General features: G+C 43.2%; 1 protein-coding gene across 1 annotated transcript in view; it reads left to right on the top strand.

Annotated features, from left to right (window-relative positions):
* ACYP2 (acylphosphatase 2) overlaps positions 1-18,413 on the top strand; it is a 141,831-nt gene extending 123,418 nt beyond the window's left edge. Inside the window, exon 4 of the mRNA XM_066595716.1 lies at positions 15,348-18,413. Within this exon, the coding sequence (XP_066451813.1) occupies positions 15,348-15,462 (115 nt within the window). The 3' untranslated portion in view covers positions 15,463-18,413. The remainder of the gene's footprint in view (positions 1-15,347) is intronic.
* The last annotated feature ends 1,313 nt before the right edge of the window (positions 18,414-19,726 follow it).

The following is a 19,726-nucleotide window of genomic DNA, read 5'->3' as shown; positions in this document are numbered from 1 at the left end:
GCATTGTTTTCAATGGAGCCGCCTGCAGCAGTCGCGACTCCATTGGCAACAAGCATGCAGCTGTGTTCACGCGTTATTTTGCTTGTACCTAAGTACGCACAATAACACGCTCGTGTGAACGCACCCTTACCCTGTAGAAATAAACCGAGAAAGACAATAAATGATTACATTGATTTGTGAAGTAGCTGTGTAAGGCTGCTTTCACATCTGCATCGGGGGTTCTGTTTTCCTGTTCCGTTATGGCAGCAGGAAAGAGGAATCCCCTGGCCAAACAGATCCGTCTTATGATGGTACCGAACAGCGCTGAATGGACCCCATTGATGATGGGTCCATTCGGTTTCCGCTCAGCTGCCTGGCATTTTACCAGAAAAAAAAGTGCATCAGTGCAAAACGGCATCAGTTCCTCTAGGTACACTTGCACACAGTTTTTGAAGGAACTCTGCTGGGAGGTTGTTCCAAACATCTTGGAGAACTAAGCACAGATCTTCTGTAGATGTCGGCTTGCTCAAAGACTTCTGTCTCTTCATGTAATCCCAGACAGACTGGATGATGTGAGATTAGGGCTCTGTGGGGTCATATCATGACTTCCAGGACTCCTTGTTCTTCCTTCTGAAGATAGTTCAAAATGACATTGGTTGTCTATCTGGGGTTGTTGTCCTGCTGCAGAATAAATTTCAAGTCAGACATTTGGTTTTGAAAAAGTCTAACTTTGCTGCATTTTTTTCACAGCTAGCTAAAACCTTTACACAGTACTATACATAAGGCTGCTGTCACACGCGCTTGCGTCTCTCTGCTCTGTTTTTGGAGGAAAGAAAATGTTATAAAAAAAAACGAGAAAAAAAAACGGAATTGATTTTTCCCCATTGATTTCAATGGAGTTGAAAAAAAACCAGAAACATACAGGCTACAATTTTTTGAAAATGCGGACTGCATTATTTTTCTGTCCAAAAAAATGGAAATCTGATGGAATTGAAGAGAATGGAAGCCTTTGCATTTGCTTTCCGTTGTTTCGAAACCCTATTTAAACCAATGGGGAAAAAAATGAACCCGTTTTTTTTCTCAATTTCATTTCAGTTTCTCTTCCCCAAAAAACGGAGCAGAGAGACAGAAACCGTGAACTGACCCTAACGCAGGTGTGAAAGCAGCCTAGAAGTCTACATAGGAGCTGTAGACACGAAACACTAAATTTGTAATCAAGAACATTTGCAAAGATGCGTCACTTTACATTTTGGATGTATAATATTAGCAGTAATTGCGGGTGTGTCAGGCGCTGTTCACCTTTATTGTTCTGTTTCATCATAGGAACAGAAAAACCAAATGCAAGCCAGGGACAGATCCCTCACATGAGGGGCACGGACTCATGTGACTAAAACGGTGTTTGTCAGGTTTCCACCATTACCAGAAAAAAATAGCACCGTATTTTCCCCAGTTTTTTCCAGGTTTTAGATGGACTCTGCAACAGTGGTTCCAGCGCCAATGTAAACCAACTTGTAAATTCTGACATATCACTACGTGAAAAGTGCTGCTACAGTGTTTCAGAGAAGAGTCAATGCCAATGATAGTATGTTAATTCTCTCAGTGGATGCGCCTCCACCAGTCAGATATGGATAGCATGGACCATCAGTGCATATTGTAGGGAAGCCCCCTTAAACTGTAATTGCATTTTTAATGGCAGTGCAGTATGTAATAGAGTGTAATGCTCAGTGCAGATTTCCCACCTCTTGGATTCTTTTCTGCTGTCGGATCAGTTGTCCAGGTAACTTTGTTCAGCCTCTTCCCAATGCTGAGCATGATCTCTGCAGTGACTTGGTTATTCTTGGCACTGCTTGACTGTAGATTGTGAAAAATATGACTGCCTATGAATGTTTAATTAGAAATAGAAGCAGCTCAGAACTTTTCGAGCTTATTTTAGATATTCGATAAGTTTATGATTTTAAAGGTACAGCAGCTTCTTAAATGACTTCCATACAAATATGAGTAAACAGGAATTGTGTCAACAAGGCTTTTCTCACATCTGAGTTAGATGTTCCATTAGGGGGCTTTCACATGTGCGTAATATTTCCCCAATCTGCACATAAAGTTGCATAAAATTCTGCACCAAAATCTGCATGTGTATGTGTGGGCTATGGAGCAGAAATCCGCAGCAGCATCAGAATAAAGGGGTTGTACCAGCATTATAAATTATCCCGTATTCGTAAGATAGAAGATAATTTCCTGATCAGTGGGGTTTCACCGCCGAGACCTCCACTGATCTGGAGAACGGGGTCCCATGTTCCCCTCTTCTCGTCATTGCAGGGATACTTCTCTCACCTGCAGTGATGTCATAGTGAATAGAGCGTTGGCCGAGCATACATGTTCACCACTCTATTCATTTCAATACCTGAAGGCTTGCCACTCGGTTATCTCCATAATGCCATTACAAATTAATGGAGCGGCAGCGTTTGTGTCAAAAACCCCTCACAACAGTTCAGTACAGTAGCAGCTTGCACCGCACTCGCGTGCACCTCCCACGTCGTGCAATGTATTTTCTGGCCCCATTGAAAACAATGGAGGAGGCGTTCCATGGGGAACGACCAAAGATAGGACATGCCGCTATCTTGATGGGATGTGAGAAAAAACATAAATCGCTCATATATATGACTCCATTCAAAAGAATGCGATTCATATTCATGCGAGATTTGTGGATCTCGCATCACACAAATCTCACACAATTTTCACAGCCGTGTGAAAGCGGCCTTGGACAGTTTCCTGCTGATCAACTATTGAAGACCTGTCCAGAGGATAATAGTTTAGCCTCGGGAAACCTCTTTAAACTTTTTACCTCTCAGCCAATCAAAGTCTCATGTATGGGCAGCTCAGGCTACACATAGTGTCCAATGTGCGGCTGCGATCTGGGCAAAAACTATACTTGTACGTAATTTTACCCCAAATCAAATGATTATAAATGTCTGCAAATATTTGCAGGCAGAGGCGTAACTTGAATCTCCTGAGCCCCAATGCAAAATCTGTAACAGGGCGCCCAACTATAATGCTTTATTCATAGTATTTGGCTCCATATATGGAGAAGAGAGGCCTTATGGGCCCCCCAAGGCTACTGGGCCCGGGTGCAACCGCATCCCCTGCATCCCCTATAGTTACTCCAGTGTTTGCAGGTAAACAGTAGCATTACCTGCACAATCACTTGAGAACCGTATCATGCTGCTATCAAACAACAATGGCCGTTACCTGTATCCATTCTATAAGACTACTATCTATTTACTTTGTTCCTTTTGTCCCATATGTATCCAAGGTTTCAAATGTGTGATAAATACTAATAAGTGACACGTGGAAGAGGTAAATACTTTTTGTATCTCAAATCAAAATCCATTTTCCCCGTGGAAGTAGATAATTTAAGTGATATCCTGGATACATCCCCAACATAGACAAATATGTGTGTTAGAATGAAGTGGATGGATGACCTGCCTGTATGTGTGTTGCCGTTCACGTGCATCGCCTCTCCATCCTGCTTAGTGTATGCTCCAGTTCCCTTACTGGTGCTAATGGAATTATTGAGCAACAATGCGACCGGAAGTCTGTAGCGAGGAAAACATAACACAGTCACAATGCTTAATGTAGACAAAAGGAAGCGGAGCCGATATGAGTTTACACTGCGATGACAGAATGCAGGATAGCAGAAGGCAGGCTAGGAGTCCCACCATCAGTTTTCTTATGATACTAGTAGGATGTGTGCTTTAATCCGAGGCTATTTCTGTCATTTAGTTAATTCACTTTGTTTAATATTAATCCTTGAAATCCGCAGGCATTGGATGGCATAATCTTTCTTGGGGCCACGTCCATTCTTTATTTATATTCTGTCCCAACGCGACCTCGGTATATCCTCTAACTTCCATATGACCTTGTGGAAATGATGGACAAATGTGTTGCTCTATCAAGACCCCAAAACGTACATTCCATACGTGTGCTGCAAACACATCCTGAATGGACTTTTGCCATGTCAAACAAATCAGTTCTCATTGTACTATAATATATCATATTACTATATGAAATAATAAAGGTTAGAAGATGTGGGAATAGATTGTTTCACTGCAGGTGATTTCTTCTATCATTTGTACTTCATTTCCTCATTATTTTCTTTGCTTGCTGAGACAGGAAGCTCACAACAGATAATTCTCACTTCTGAGACCTGATTTAGCAGAGATAGCTTAGATTTATGTCCACCTCTGCAATCAATTTTATTGTTTCAACACGTCTAGAAAAAAAAATAGTCAAATAGTCCTGATTAAAAATTTACTGCTTTTTAGTGTCTGCAGCTTTTATGTCAATAAATGTGTCTCCATGGTTACAGACTACAAACAAACCTTTTATAGTCTGAGCCAGCAGTCATACTCTTTTCCATTTGTCCCCTACTGTATGCTGGTACTGGTGTATCTTGACTCCACCGGAAGCTAGGGGTTTGACAGAAGGAATGCCCCTGTCACACCCCTAGCTCCCGATTGGCTCAATGCTTTAAGGTGCTAGGGGTGTGTGGATGCAGTTTTGTCTGCCGTACCCGGTTAGGGTGAGGGGTTATTTTTCCTATTAGGCTTAGCTTATTTGCTGTAACATGGCATCATTTACAGTGAATAAGCCAAGCCTAACAGGAAAACTAACTCCTCACCCTAACCGCACGGTACGGCAGACAAAACTACATCCACACGCTGCAGCTCAGTGTTGCTAATAAAATATAAGGGCCAAAAAATACCACTATGCTGTTACAGAATAAACACAATACAAAGACCACTATTACTAGTATATTGTGGTAGATACCAGCTCACCACACAAGCTCTTTAGACTATATCAGTGATTACAGTACCGTTTCCTCTAATGGTAACAGGTGACATCGATAACTAGATTCATTCACTTTCCATTTTCTTCTCCATCTGACCCAGACTGCTATGATGACTTCTTCCGACCACAACTTGTCTATGCAGAATGACTCACAGACATTTTTGGCTCTTCAATTTTTCAACAAACTGAAAACTTTGTTTTCCACACCTATACACAATCCCTACACTGTAATAGTATCCCCCTTTTCGCGCCCCTGTAGACCCAGCACAATAAGTGCCACTTTTAGTACAAGCAGTAAAAGTGCCCCCACTTAGTAATAATGCCTTCTTTATGCCTTCACTCAATAATATTGTACCCTTATGAACCCACTCAGCTGTAGTATAATGCTCTGTTATGCCCCCATTTAGTAATAATGCCACTGTATGACTTAATTCAATTATTATGCACCATTATGGTCATACTCAGTAATAATAGCTTCCTTCCTTATATGTCCCATTACGTAATATAGCCTCATTACATGCCCACATTAGGTGATAGTCCCCTAATGGCAAATACTCAACTCCCAGTCTCTACAGCCTGTACCTCTCTTGTCCTCTGCTGGCTTTGTGGTAGTGCAGTCATATCGCATGTGACACTGAGGCGGAGGATCAACCACAGCAATTACTTGATACAACTGTGCTGCCATAAAGTCAATGGGGGGCAGGAGCAGCATAGACTGGAGGAGGAGAGTTTGTATTTTTTTTATTTTATTCAAAGCTTAGGCATCAGCCCCAGGACCTAACTGGCCCACTGAGAATTCTCCTGGGAACGTCTGTAGCTAATCTGCCCCTAAATAATACCACATACCAAATACTGTCACATACAGAGAAGACTCCTGTACTCTTCCACAACTGCAAGAACCATAGACTCACTGTTTTCAGCAGGAGTTAGAAACGCCTCCTCAATCCTCTAAAAGTCGATCTAGAGTAAAACAGTAACTGTTATACGAGGAGGAGGAGGTGATGCAGCTGCAGAGTCTCACTCAGGGGAAGGGAGCAGTAGAGGGCGCTGCTACATGAAAACAGAATGATCATATCCATCAGCGAAGGCTCAAGTATAGAATGGAAGCATTAGGCTGGGTTCCCACAAGACAGAAATCTCGCGGAATGTCTACAGCGGGACTGCACAAAAATTCAGCGAGAGTTACGAAGCGGAAAGCCTGCCTCAAAACCCGCGCGGGTTTGAAGCAGCTTTTCTGCCTGTATTTCGCTACGGAAATCTCCCTCCATAGTAGGGAGAAGAGAGCCCGCAGCAGAAATAACGATACAACTGACATGTCGCGGATTTTGAATTCCGCGTTGCATGTCAGTTTCCGCGCAGCTTGTCCACAGCAAACTGTCGGCAGCATGTGAACAGATTTTTGCAAATAACGTACACTTTGCTGCTTAATCTTGGGTTAAAAAATGCGTGCAGAAAGTCTGCATTGAAATTCTGCGCCGCTTTCGCTCCCTGTGAACCCAGACTAAGGCTGCTTTCACATCTGCATCAGGGGTTCAGCTTTTCTGCTCCATTTGGGGAGCAGGATAGGGGAATCCCCTGGCCGAACGGATCCATCTCATGACAGAACTGAACAGAGTCGGACAGACGCAATTGACTATAGTGTGTCCATTTGGCTTCCGCTCAGCTGTCCAGCGGATGAAAAAATGCGTCATGCAACACTTCTTGTTCTGGTATTTTATGCCGGATCTGTGACAGAACGTTTGAATGGAGGTTCCAAAGCAGATGTGAAAGTGGGCTAACCGAGAAAAATTCTCATTATACTTTGTACTGATTGAGGGCCCTTCCCCTATCCCACTACTCGGCTAGTAGTTCCCTACTGCTCCTCATCACTTATTAAGATGATATCCCTTGTCCTGATTCATAAGGAACCTGGCATAATCCTGTAATCAGTAAAGATGTAACATCAAAGAGCTACTTGGCACTCAAGACACTATTTGCGGTGTCAAAGCAGCAAAAAAAAATATTGTATCATAGATCCGTCTGGCAGGTTTTCTTTAAAAGTGCAAATCTTGGCTCAATCATATAAATGTGTAACCAGCCGATAATATTGTTTATTCTATTCTAGACATTTTATATAAAGACTCAGAAGAAATGACTGTATAAAGTCCTCTGGTTGCTTCCAGAAAGAATGTGAGCTTTATAACTGGCATGTGATGATAACTTGTGCAATCCATTTAGTGAGTCTTTGTACTATTCACAAAATTTATGGTAATTTCTTATCAAGTGTAAATAGAGTCTTTGTTTCTTAGGATCTCTCATATTTTCCAATCCATTCATTATTGTTCAGTGCACCTGTTGGCCGTTCACACTTTCTCTGCTCAACAACCAAGGATGTATGGGTTCTTGTCTATTACCGTATAGAGAGTGACAACACGCCTTTATCTATTCTATGAAAAGTAGTATTTGTCAATTAGATGGTAAAATCTTAGAAATAAGAGTACAAGAAAAATATGACTATTTTGTATTTTTATCTTTAACTTTACATTCCAATCAAAAGCATTTCCATATAAATTTTACATATCGTCAAGATAAAATAGGATTCTTTTCAATCTTTGGCAACATTTTAGGGTGGTTTCACATCAGCGGTGGGGATTCCATTTTCCTATTGCGTTCAGGGAGCAGGAAAGGGGAATCCCATGGCCGAATGGCTCTGTCTCATGATGGAACCGAACGGACCCCATTGACTTCACTTTCCACTCAGCTGCCCATGTGATGTTATTTATTCTGGTATATTCTTCCAAATCGGCGACAGGACCTCTAGCACAGATGTGAAGCTGCCTAAGGGGAATGAAAAAATGGACCTAGCGTAGTGAGGTAAATACTATTACTTTTAGAGTTTAGAGAGATGACATGGAATACTAATGTTCATTGTGCAAAGTGTTATAAATGCTGCTGTTATTAAGAAAAATGCTATAGTCACCCATTCAAACTGCTGAGGTTTATTGCTCATTGCCAGTGACTGTACAAATGATTTATGTAGCAGTCTCTGTCATGGCCTTGTGGACATTGTGGGAATGGTTGATCACAGTTACTATAGCTATCTTGTAGGTTTGCATAACTGGGTGGAGCAGATGGGGCTGATGGATGAATGGTAGGGCATGCCTGACCATGCAGAGGGTTTGGTATAAATGGCGGGGTGTGGCATGCATGTGACAGTGGAATGTAGTGTAATGTGCAGCAGTGTAGTAGAGCAGTGCCAAGTGAAGTTGGCCACAGAAGTGAAGTGAACCACTAAGTGAAATGAACTACTCTACTCAAGTGAGCAATGTTGAAGAGTGAGCTGCTGATTTGAGCGCACAACTCTGTCAAGTAAGCCACTGTTGCAGAACAAGCCGCTGGTGGAAGCAAGTACCAGAGGTCTGAGAGCTGAAGACGGAGAGCATGCTCCAATCAGTTACCTGCTGAATTTCTAGAAGCCTTGAACAAAAGAGACTGAGTGTATATTTCCTGTGTGCTTTAACCATAGGGCAAATGTTGCATGCACACCAGGCCTCCTGCATTAGTTTAAAACTGTATCCGCATCTTCAGGACACAAATACAGTTAAAAAGTATTGAGAAGGTTAAAAATGAAAAAAAACAAAAAACTATACTTCCCCATTGTGTGTCTCTCTGCTGCTCCAGTCTCCACTTAGTTCTGGGAAAAGCGGTCACATGCCTGTTGAAGCACATGACCTCTGGAGCCAATGACTGGTCTCAGTACCAATTGTGACCATAGATTTTTTTTAAACTCCATCCCCACCCTATGACATTTCTCCTGACTCCCAGGACAACAGGACAGACCCCAAAATCTGATTCAGCCACCAAGTAAAGACTCAACTGATGCTGCCAACTACCGACCCGTCTCAAACCTCCCCTTCATCTCCAAAATACTAGAACGCCTGGTCTACTCCCGCCTTACTCGCTTTCTCTCTGAAAACTCGCTTCTCGACCCCCTCCAGTCCGGTTTCCGCTCTCTACACTCAACTGAAACTGCCCTCACAAAAGTAACAAATGACCTGATGACTGCAAAGTCGAGAGGTGATTACTCCCTACTAATCCTCCTTGACCTGTCTGCTGCATTTGGCACTGTTGACTATAACCTCCTTCTCACTATGCTCCACTCTATTAGTCTAAAGGACACTGCTCTCTCCTGGTTCTCTTCCTACCTCTTTGACCGCTCTTTCAATGTCTCATTTGCTGGTTCTATCTCCGCCCCACTTCCTCTTGCTGTTGGGGTACCCCAGGGCTCAGTCCTTGGTCCCCTTCTCTTCTCTATCTATACTGCCCCAATTGGACAAACCATCCACAAATTTGGCCTCCAATACCATCTCTACGTCGACAACACCCAACTATACACCTCCTCTTGTGAGATCTCTGGACCATTCCTCCAAAATATCACCGACTGTCTGTCTGCTGTCTCTAACATTATGTCCTCCCTTTTTCTCAAACTAAATCTCTCTAAAACTGACCTCCTTGTCTTTCCACTTTCTAACCGACCTCCCCTCAACATCTCCATTCCAGTGTCTGGCACCATCATAAACCCCAGACGGCATTCTCGATGCCTTGGGGTCACACTGGACTCTGACCTCTCCTTTACCCCCCTATCAAACTCTGGCCCAAACATACCACATGCACCTCAGAAATATTGCTAAAATGCTAAAGACGCTCGTGGTTGCCCTCATCCACTCCCGGCTTGACTACTGCAACTCGCTACTCATTGGCCTCCCCGCACTAGACTCGCTCCACTCCAATCCATACTAAATGCAGCAGCTAGGCTCATTTTTCTATCCAGTCATTATTCAGACGCCTCTGCATTATGCCAGTCACTGCATGGCTGCCCATCCACTGCAGAACTAAATTTAAACTCCTCTACCTCACTCACAAAGCTCTGCATGGCGCTGCACCACCATACATCGCCTCCCTCCTGTCAGTATACCACCCAGCCCGCTCACTCCGATCGGCTAACACACTCAGACTAAACACCCCTGTAATACGAGCCTCCATGCTCGCCTACAGGACTTCACCAGAGCAGCACCCATCCTCTGGAACGCTCTACCCCAAGGCATCTGGACAATTCCTGATGCATGAAATTTCAGATGTGCCTTAAAAACGCACCTCTTCAGGAAGCATACCAAATCTCCTGACCTAGTCCCCTACACCTCCCTATGGTGCCCCACCCTGTTTGCCTTCTAATAATTGATGAAATTCCCTATTGCCTGTGTTCTCCATGCCTTGCTCCCCCCCCCAACCCTGCACCTCCTGTACCACCCCCAACCCATTTGTGTCAAACCCAATGTACCTCACATTGTAATTGTTGTATTGTTTTGCATTTATCCATGCCTGAAAGCGCTGCACAATAAGTTGGCGCTATGCAAATAAAGATTATTATTATTATTGTTTGCTGCAACATTCTCCATCTCTTGATCCACCGGTCCTGTGGGATCCCTGCACACACAAACACACACACAAGCAACACTTTAAAGATTTTCAGATTTATATCTAAATTTTGCTATAGTAACATACAGGGGTTGGACAAAAATATGTCAACACCGTATGAAATGCATGAGATTTTAACCATTAGCACTGAGCTGCCCTTTTGACCCCTGTTTGGCTGAAAGCTTTCCTGCCAAATTTGTGTTTACTTCACCTCTTGCAATGCTCTGGTTTTGGGAGCCAGCTGGTAACAGCAGCTGAGTGGCTCAAACCCCTGACCAATAGAAGCTTGTTGCTCGGGCAGATGCTCACTTCCACCTGACAGCACCTGCGTCATATTACCTCCACTTAAAACCGGTCTCTACATGTCTTATTAAAATATGATTTTTTATCCCATGTAACTTAAGGCATGCATTTCGTGTTTCCATATTTTTGTCCACCCTCTGTACCTGGGCCACTGCAGTGGGAACAGAGCTGTCTGCTTCCTGCAGAAATCAGCTCAGTGCATGAGAGAACAGCTAATCAGCAGGGCGACCAGGTGGTGGACTCCACTATTGCTGACCTATCCTAAGGCTAGATTCGCATGAGCATATGCGTATTTGCACCTCATTCTTGCGCATTAGGTGTTGCTCATTTGCGCACGCAACTGTGTTTCTAACCGTACTTTTTACATGCATAAATCTTGCGCCTTGGAGCGTGCAAAAAAAAAAATCACAGTCATGATCCCGTACATTGAAATGGCTAATTAACCTAATTAGTTTCATATGTTTTATTTCCCTGTGCAAATGCGCAGAAAAATAGAGCATGTTGCGTATTTTTGGCGTAACAGAATTGTAAATGAACTCAAAGGGATTCTACTCACTGTGTATTGCACGCCATCAATAGTTTACAACTGGACAACCCCTTTAAAGACACAATATTTTTTCCACTGTCACATTCCAGGAGTTATAACTTTTTTTTTCTGCCAATGTAGTTTTATTAGTACTTATAGTGCCTGCATTTTAGGGTTCATATAATTTATTGATTTACTTTTTATAATTTTTTTTTTTTGGAGGGAGGGGTGGAGAAAAGAAACAATTGTGCAAGTGGCTTTTTTAAACTTACAATTTCCATTGTTCACCGTGCAGCATAAAACACGTCACTATAGGATTAGTATGATTATGGTGATACCAAATGTATAAAGCTTTTTTATGTCTTTCTACTTTTGCACAATAATGGCACATTTCATGTGAAATAGTAGTATTTATGTTGCCACATTCCAAGTGCCATAACTCCTCTAATTTTCCATCCATGTAAAAAAAAAGCAATTCCGCAGTTGTTTGGTTTTTAAAAAAATTTTTTTTTAAGGCATTCACAGTATTGTTTAAATAAAATGTTAACTTTATTACATGCGTCATGACAATTGGGACGATGCTGTACACGGATATGAAAAAAAACGTAAACGTTTTTTGCAAAACAAAACACTTTCTACTAGTAATTTTTTTGTTTATGTTAGTGTCCACCTTTTTTTATACAGTTTATTAACTTTAATTACTCTTTTATACCACCAGGGGATTTCAAATTGTGATCTTTTGATCACTTATATAATACTTTGTTGAACTCAGTATACTAAAGTATTATTGCCTGTCACTAATAAACCGACAGGAAACCTATTGAGCAAACCTTTAGCATATACACATAGCGAAGTTAGTGGTTTGTTAGGTCTCCAGCTTCCGTAACGACATGTTGAAGCCCTGCAATCACGTTGACGGGTGTCAATGGGGTGTTTGAGGGAGCACTCTTCCCTCTGTCTAATCACCTAGATGTCACAACTGCTTATGCCCCTGGCATATAAAGGGTTAAACATCCAAGACTGGAGTTCTCTTTGATCACAACTATTTAAGCTTGAGCTGAGTTGTTAATAACTGCACAGCTTCTGACCACTTGCAATCACTGTCACTTAACAGTACGTCAAAGTGTTCAAACTACCCCAGTACCTTGATGTAGTATTATATTAAGGTGGGAGAAGGCGGTAAATAATGAGAGCTCAGTCCTAATTTTGGGCCTTATTTACACAGACGTTTTATCGCAGCCTTAAAACGTCGTCCGAAGATCGTGACCATCTAAAGCATTGGATTCCAATGCATTCTTCAGATTGGTGATTTTCCGGCACGTAAACTGGGACGGCCAGAAAAGATAGCAGATAAGCTGCGGATTCCGTCCAGCTGTTTTTACGCGAGGCCGGAAAAGATAGGTCTTGCCCTATCTTTTGGCCGCGATTAGCCGGCAATTCCCATAGATGCCTAAGGGAGCTGCTGGCAAAGATAAGGGGGAGGGACTCTAGCTTCGGCTCACGCTGCTAAATTCCCTCCCTCCCTTTCCCAGCAGCTCCTATGGGAGCTTCTATTGCCGCGATCAGCCAGCAAGGGAGGGGAGTAAAGGGGAAAGAGTTTAGCATCGCTGTCCATGGGAATGGGTGAGAAAACATGAGACTTAGCCACGACTGCAATGTGAAAGAGGCCTTAGCTTCATTGACTTGCAGGCAGCACACTCCAGTCATTTCAATATAATGCACTTTTTAGACGAGCTGATTCTCGTTTGAATGCGTGAACGAGTGAGTGATGTCACCGCTAACTCGTTCGCTCTCCTGCAGCCTTTTGTAGACAGGCATAACAACGTCATTGGCTCGTTCACAGGAGAATTGTTCGATATCATTCAATTTTTCACATTCACTGTATTAGCAAATGTGAAAGACTGAACGAGCGCTGTTTGCACCGAAGGATAAGTGAACGAGCCAATGATGATTCTTATGGTTTTTCTACAGCAAAGCTTGGCTGGTAAGATGAACGATGAGCGAGAAGTGACCGATTCTTGTTCTTCATCCGGACGTTGGCTCAGGTTTAGACTGAATGATATCACTCTGCTCAAAAAAACAGATATATAAAATACCTAAAAGGAAAAAATTCTTAGCTGTTTGTCTGTTGGAAGATGAAGTTCAAGAGGGGCCTGGACGCCTTTCTTGGGCGATGCAATATTATATGTTATCATTAATAACTTCAGGCATTGTTGATCAAGGGATTATTCTGATTGCCAGATTGGATTCGGAAAGGATTTTTTTCCCCTTAAATGGGGAAAATTAACTTCTACCTCATTGGGTGTTTTTTTTTTTTTGCCTTCCTCTGGATCAACATTGGGGGGTAATAGGTAGAATTAGATGGAGATATGTCTTTTTTCGACCTTACATACTATGTTTCTATGTAACTAGCAGTCCTGTTCTCTGAATTTTGACAGTTAGGAGGGATAGCAAGTGTAACATGAGCTAGCAGGCTTGCAGACATAGTGACCAGGATGAGAGGTAGAAGAAGTTAGGCACCCGCCTAGGGTACTAACCTCATCACAGCTGAGGAGAAGGTGTAGTTTTACTGAAATAGCTTGATAAACAATGAGCACTTACTGTAGATCAGTGATGGAAGCACTCGCTACAAGAGCCTTGGGGAGCGGTGACAGTAGGCATGGTATGACTCACCGCTCCACCCAATGCTGCCACTAGGCTCAGTCCTGATACAATGCACTATGTCGTGACACTGTCCATCATCAGGACAGCAGTGCCATCAGGACATACCACCGCACCCCTGGCAGAAAAAGACCCAGAGTGTTGGTGGCAGCTTTTCTTCTTCTTCGCATTACAACTAATGTATCGGCTGCTGGAGCCGCTAGTAAGAGTAATCAGAGTACTTCTACCCCTTGCATATGGATTTAAATATGAAGACTCATCCAGGGGGCCTGTATCATAATTGCATTGGATTATTTATTCTTCAGTGGAGGTATAATTTAAGATTTATGTTCATCTTTAGAGATGAGCGAACGTACTCGGTAAGGACGATTTCGCAATCGAGCACCGCGATTTTCGAGTACTTCACTACTCGGGTGAAAAGTACTCGGGTGCGCTGTGGGTGAGCAGCGGGTAGTGGGGGGGAGAGGGAGAGAGGGCTCCCCCCTGTTCCCCGCTGCTACCCGCCACACCCCTCTGCAACCCCCCGCCCCACAGCGCACCCGAGTACTTTTCACCCGAGTAGTGAAGTACTCGAAAATCGCGGTGCTCGATTGCGAAATCGCCCTTACCGAGTACGTTCGCTCATCTCTATTCATCTTGCAACCTACAAAGTTTTCATGCTGTGAGAGTTGTTAGCACACTATATGCCATTGCTGTGTAGAAGAAAGCAAGTAAAACCTGTCTCTAAAGGTAAGCGACTTGATCAAGTAATTTTAGTAGACACAACCAAGACTTCAAACCATGGAGAACAATTGCTTGGTCATGTCCTGGGAAATAGGAGACATTTAACGGCTAGTAAAGATATGACCTTTTCAAATTAGAGAGGTGGGGCCGAAGCTTATACTCACCAAGGATCGTCAGGAAACAATGGGCCAATTCCCTTTTATTATGTCCTGTTATACAAAGCCAGCATTAAGCTAGTGACCCAGAACAATCCCCGAAAGTGTATCAAGCATATCAGTTACCACTTCAGCATATTTTGGCAGTTCTACACAATCTCATTGGGTGCAACTTCAAGTAAAACTATAGGTGGGCAATTCCTGAGGCTTTATAGAATGAAGAGAGTGGTTCACCAGTCTAAATCTCCTTGAAGATGTATTCATATAATGTATGTATGATTGCAAAATGCAGAAATAAAGGGGCACAAGCACATATGAAGATACATCTTTCTTATTCCATAGTCCCGATTCAGGATTAGTGCTAGAGATGAGCGAGTATACTCGCTAAGGCACATTACTCGAGCGAGTAGTGCCTTAGCCGAGTATCTCACCGCTCGTCTCTAAAGATTCGGGGGCCGGCGCCGGTGACAGGTGAGTTGCGGCGGGGAGCAGGGGGGAGAGAGGGAGAGATCTCCCCTGTGTTCCTCCCCGCTCTCCCCCGCCGCTCCGAATTAGTGCCATCCAGGACAATAGTTAATAGTACAACTGTGCAACTGCACTTGTGGAGAGGTTTCAGCTAAATGATATGAAAATTTCCTCAGCATGACATTTCATGTTCGTAATTAACTTATATTAGTATTACTTTTTTTTTTTTACAGGAAAGCCTGGCTGACTAATGTGGGAAGTCCCAGCTCCAAGATTTACCGTACTGAATTTTCTAATGAGAAGGAGATCTCTAGTCTTCAATTCAAAGGATTCAGCACCAGACACTAAAAATGATACAATATGCACATAAGCATGACAAATATGTTTCTATATAACATGATTGCACTGTAATGTGTAGCTGACTGATAACACAGTAGTGACAAGTTACATTTAATTGATAAAGGTATACTAGATTAATATTACCATTTTAAGTATTCATCACATATCCACAAGATATGGCAAATATGCTTGATAGGTCCCAAAGACGGGAGAAAAAAGACTCGGTGACCACCATTTTCCAGTTCCGAGCTGCTGCACGCTCCACTGAGTTCAATGAAGAAGTTCGCAAGTGCAACCATCTCTCCAGTTTATTCTATGGAGCATTTGATGGATGGGAATCAGTAAATACTGTCACCTGACCCTCTTTCTATGTCTGCATTTTTTTAAAGTGCTTGTTAGCTTTTCATAGCCACTTTTCCAATAAGTGCCTTACAAGGAAAATAAGCAATTACACAAAAGTTTTCCCTGTGATAGCAGCAGAATGTGCGCACTCCCAATAATACCATAATATGGAATGTAGTTGTTAAAGGGCCACTCCAACAAACACAGATTTTTCTATTGCTGCACCCCTTACCTGATTGTCACACTCTAGACGTCTCCTATGTATATTGTAGTCACTTCCATACCGTGCAGCCTCCTGTCTGATACTTATTAGACACCATCTTGGTTTTTGGATTGTCCCCTAACTATCTTTCCTTTATGTTGTACTAGCAATCCCATGATGCATCACCACTTCATAAAATGACCAGCAAGAGTTAATACCATCTCTACTTGCTGTGAGGACACTGTAATTATCACTACCCTCTTTATTCACCTATGGCTAACGTCACACGGGAAAGTGCGATATCGAGCCATGATTCACTCGCACTCACTAACATGCGATTTTCCCCAGATGCGAGACATTTTTATGTCAAAACCACCTTGCATTACTTCAGGGAAGTAGTGATCCTCCACTGCGGCTGTCAGCAGCGGCGGCAGATCGCAGAGTTTTTCCAGTTATTTTCAATGGTAGACCTCCCATTGCACTTGCATGCACCTAGCATGCGGTGCAATGCTGCCACTGGCCCCATTGAAAACAATGGGAGATGCAATGTGATGGCATGCCCAAAGATAGGACCTGCCACGATTTGTTTCCAGCATTGTATCGCAGTGCAAAGTGGGAAAACATCGCTCATCTATATGACCACATTCAAAAGAATGGGGTTCGTATTCATGCAAGATTTGCACGTCTCGCAAGACACAAGTCTCATGCGATTTTCCTGCCCGTGTGAAGCCAGCCTAGGGATACTAACATACTTGCCATGTGTGCGACATGCATATTGATACCTGTCTTTGTGCTGTCCGATACACAGATGGCCTGCATATTCACATGCATTTGCATGTCCTAATTCGCATCTGTGATGTGCTTCATTTTGCACCAGTTGACACAGTTTCTGTTAGGGACTTGAGTCTATCTGAAAGATGCCGCCACCCCCTCTTCTGGATAGCCCCTGCACTTTTTCACCACTTTTCGAAACTTACAAGAGGTGAACCATACTTTACGACATTTCTACACTATGAAACTGGTCCAAATCTCCTAATAATCTCCCCCTATGTTCACATGTCAGTTAAAGCCTCTGTCACAGAATCCTTCATTCTAGATGGGAAATACAGTCCTGCATGCAGTGCTATTTTTTCCCATCAAAGCGATGGAGACCTTGGTGGGACCTGATAGACCACATCTTAAGTCACTGAGGTTTATTGGTCGCTTGTGGTGTTCATCATGTGATAGATCAAGCACTGCATCATGGTTTTTATTATAGACGGAAACCATGACGTACATGTGAACACAGTTTTACTGGTAGGCAGGAAAGGGATGGCAATTAGGAAGTGTAAGTGTTCCGGACTACTTCTTTTTTCAAGGTTAGTTATTTGAAGATAATCATCTTTCCCCAGTTTTAAGGTCAAATATGCTGTTCTCCTTGTGCATCTGTGTACTCATCTGCAATGACTGTAGCAAATATAGATCATTTTTCTGTTAGCCAGTAATCTATCCTTAAGGCTAACTTCACACAGGCGAGCGCGATATGGGGCCGTGAACCCCCATATCGCGCTCCCCACCATGTGAAATCCCCATGGATGTGAGGCGTTTTCTTGGGAAAACAGTCTTGCATCACATCGCCGATGCAGGGATCCTCTGGCGCGGGTGTCACAGGCAAAGCAGAGGATCGTGGAGTGTATCCCATTGCTTTCAATTGGGCTGGCGCTGCTGCTGGGCCCTTTGAAGACAATGGTCGCTGCAATGCAAGAGCACGCAGCAAGATAGAACATGCCACGATTTGTTTCCGGAATCGTAGTGCCATGCGGAAAACATTGCACATGTGTGACCCCATTCAGAAGAATGGGGTTCATATTTATGCGTCTCACAACGCACAAATCTTGCGCGATTTCATCACCTTTGTGAAGGTGGCGTAATTCCTATGCTTTAAAAATGAACTGGATGTGATCACAAGTTCTGCTCATTTGATGATGGTGTTTCGGGGCTTATTGAGGGGTCTCATGCAGCTTTGAGTCCCCAACCTGAGCAGTTTCATGCCTTCTATAATGTTAGATTCCATTACACAGAAGAAAATCATAGAATGGGGCTGATTAAAACTAATGCAGAGGCATTACTTGAAGCCCCAATACTACATCTGATACAAGGTGCCTGCCATTTGCATTTCTGGTGCTTTATTTTGTGGCCTTTGGTCCCCTTTATACATTAGAGCCTAATTGTGAAAGCTACCTCCACACCTCCTATGGCTACTCCACTGGATTAATGAAAGCCATGCTATACTGTTTTTCAACGAACAGCACTCCAATTCCCAGAGCTACCTTCTAACTGTAACAGGTAGATGGCCCAATAAATGTTCTACTCTATACTAATTGAAATTCCTTAAAGGGCTTGTCTCGCGAAAGCAAGTGCGGTTAAGCACTTCTGTATGGCCATATTAATGCACTTTGTAATATACATCGTGCATTAAATATGAGCCATACAGAAGTTATTCACTTACCTTCCCTGCGCTGGCGTCCCCGTCTCCATGGCTCCGTCTAACTTCAGCGTCTAATCGCCCGATTAGACGCGCTTGCACAGAAGGGTCTTTTGCCTTCGGGTCTGTCCGGCAGCAGCAGCGTTCTGGCTCCGCCCCCTTCTACGCATCATCGCGTAGCTCCGCCCCGTCACGTGTGCCGATTCCAGCCTCCTGATTGGCTGGAATCGGCACACATGATGGGGCGGAGCTACGCGATGATGCGTAGAAGAGGCCGGAGCCAAAACGCCGCTGCTGCCGAAGAGACCCGAAGGCAGAAGACCCTTCTGTGCAAGCGCGTCTAATCGGGCGATTAGACGCTGAAGTTAGACGGAGCCATGGAGACGGGGACGCCAGCGCAGGGAAGGTAAGTGAATAACTTCTGTATGGCTCATATTTAGTGCACGATGTACATTACAAAGTGCATTAATATGGCCATACAGAAGCGTATAACCCCACTTGCTTTCGCGAGATAACCCCTTTAATTCTTCATATTCTGTAATTCTGGAAAATGTCCATATATTTCTGTAATGTACACTGCATAAGATGCCACATTTGGAGGAGCATTAACATGAGAATGAAAAACTGTTCACATAGTCTTGTTGACTGGAACAAATATGACAGTTTAGTAATATATCTATGAAGAATAAGCATAAGTCGCTGACCACGGGGAGGGACACACTTCTATGTTCCTTATGTCAACAGCTTGTGTTTTTTTGTGGGTTGCCAAAAAATATATACTGTATATCGTTTGCTTTTATTTTGAACTTCTGTACAAGGTGGAAATAAGGGTGGTTTCACAACTGCACCCGGGATTCCTCTTTCCTGCATCGTTCGGGGATCCTGTAGCAGATCGGCTCCGTCTTAGGACCCAATTGAATAGCGCCAAACGGATCCCATTGACTGTAATGGGGTTTGTTCTGTTTCTGCTCAGCTGTCCAGTTTTTAGACAAAAGAAAAGTTGCTGCATGCAGCGCTTCTTCTTCCAGTATTTTGGGCCAGATTTGTGGCAGAACCTCTGACCGGAAGTTCAAACGCAGATGTGAAACCGGCCTAAAAGAAATAAGCTCTTGCCTGGTCATCTTTTTGTCATCTCAAATAACAAACACTTCAGTATCATAGATGTCTGCCACTACATATCCTGCTGAATGTCATTTATTGTCCTCTGGTACCAAAGTCTTATTCAAGTAAAAGGGGTTGTCTGCCACAGAAGGCCTAAAATATCA

Source organism: Eleutherodactylus coqui, chromosome 3, assembly GCF_035609145.1.
Source record: "Eleutherodactylus coqui strain aEleCoq1 chromosome 3, aEleCoq1.hap1, whole genome shotgun sequence".
In the NCBI taxonomy this organism is placed as follows: Eukaryota; Metazoa; Chordata; class Amphibia; order Anura; family Eleutherodactylidae; genus Eleutherodactylus; species Eleutherodactylus coqui.
This window is presented reverse-complemented; position numbering and strand designations above follow the sequence as displayed.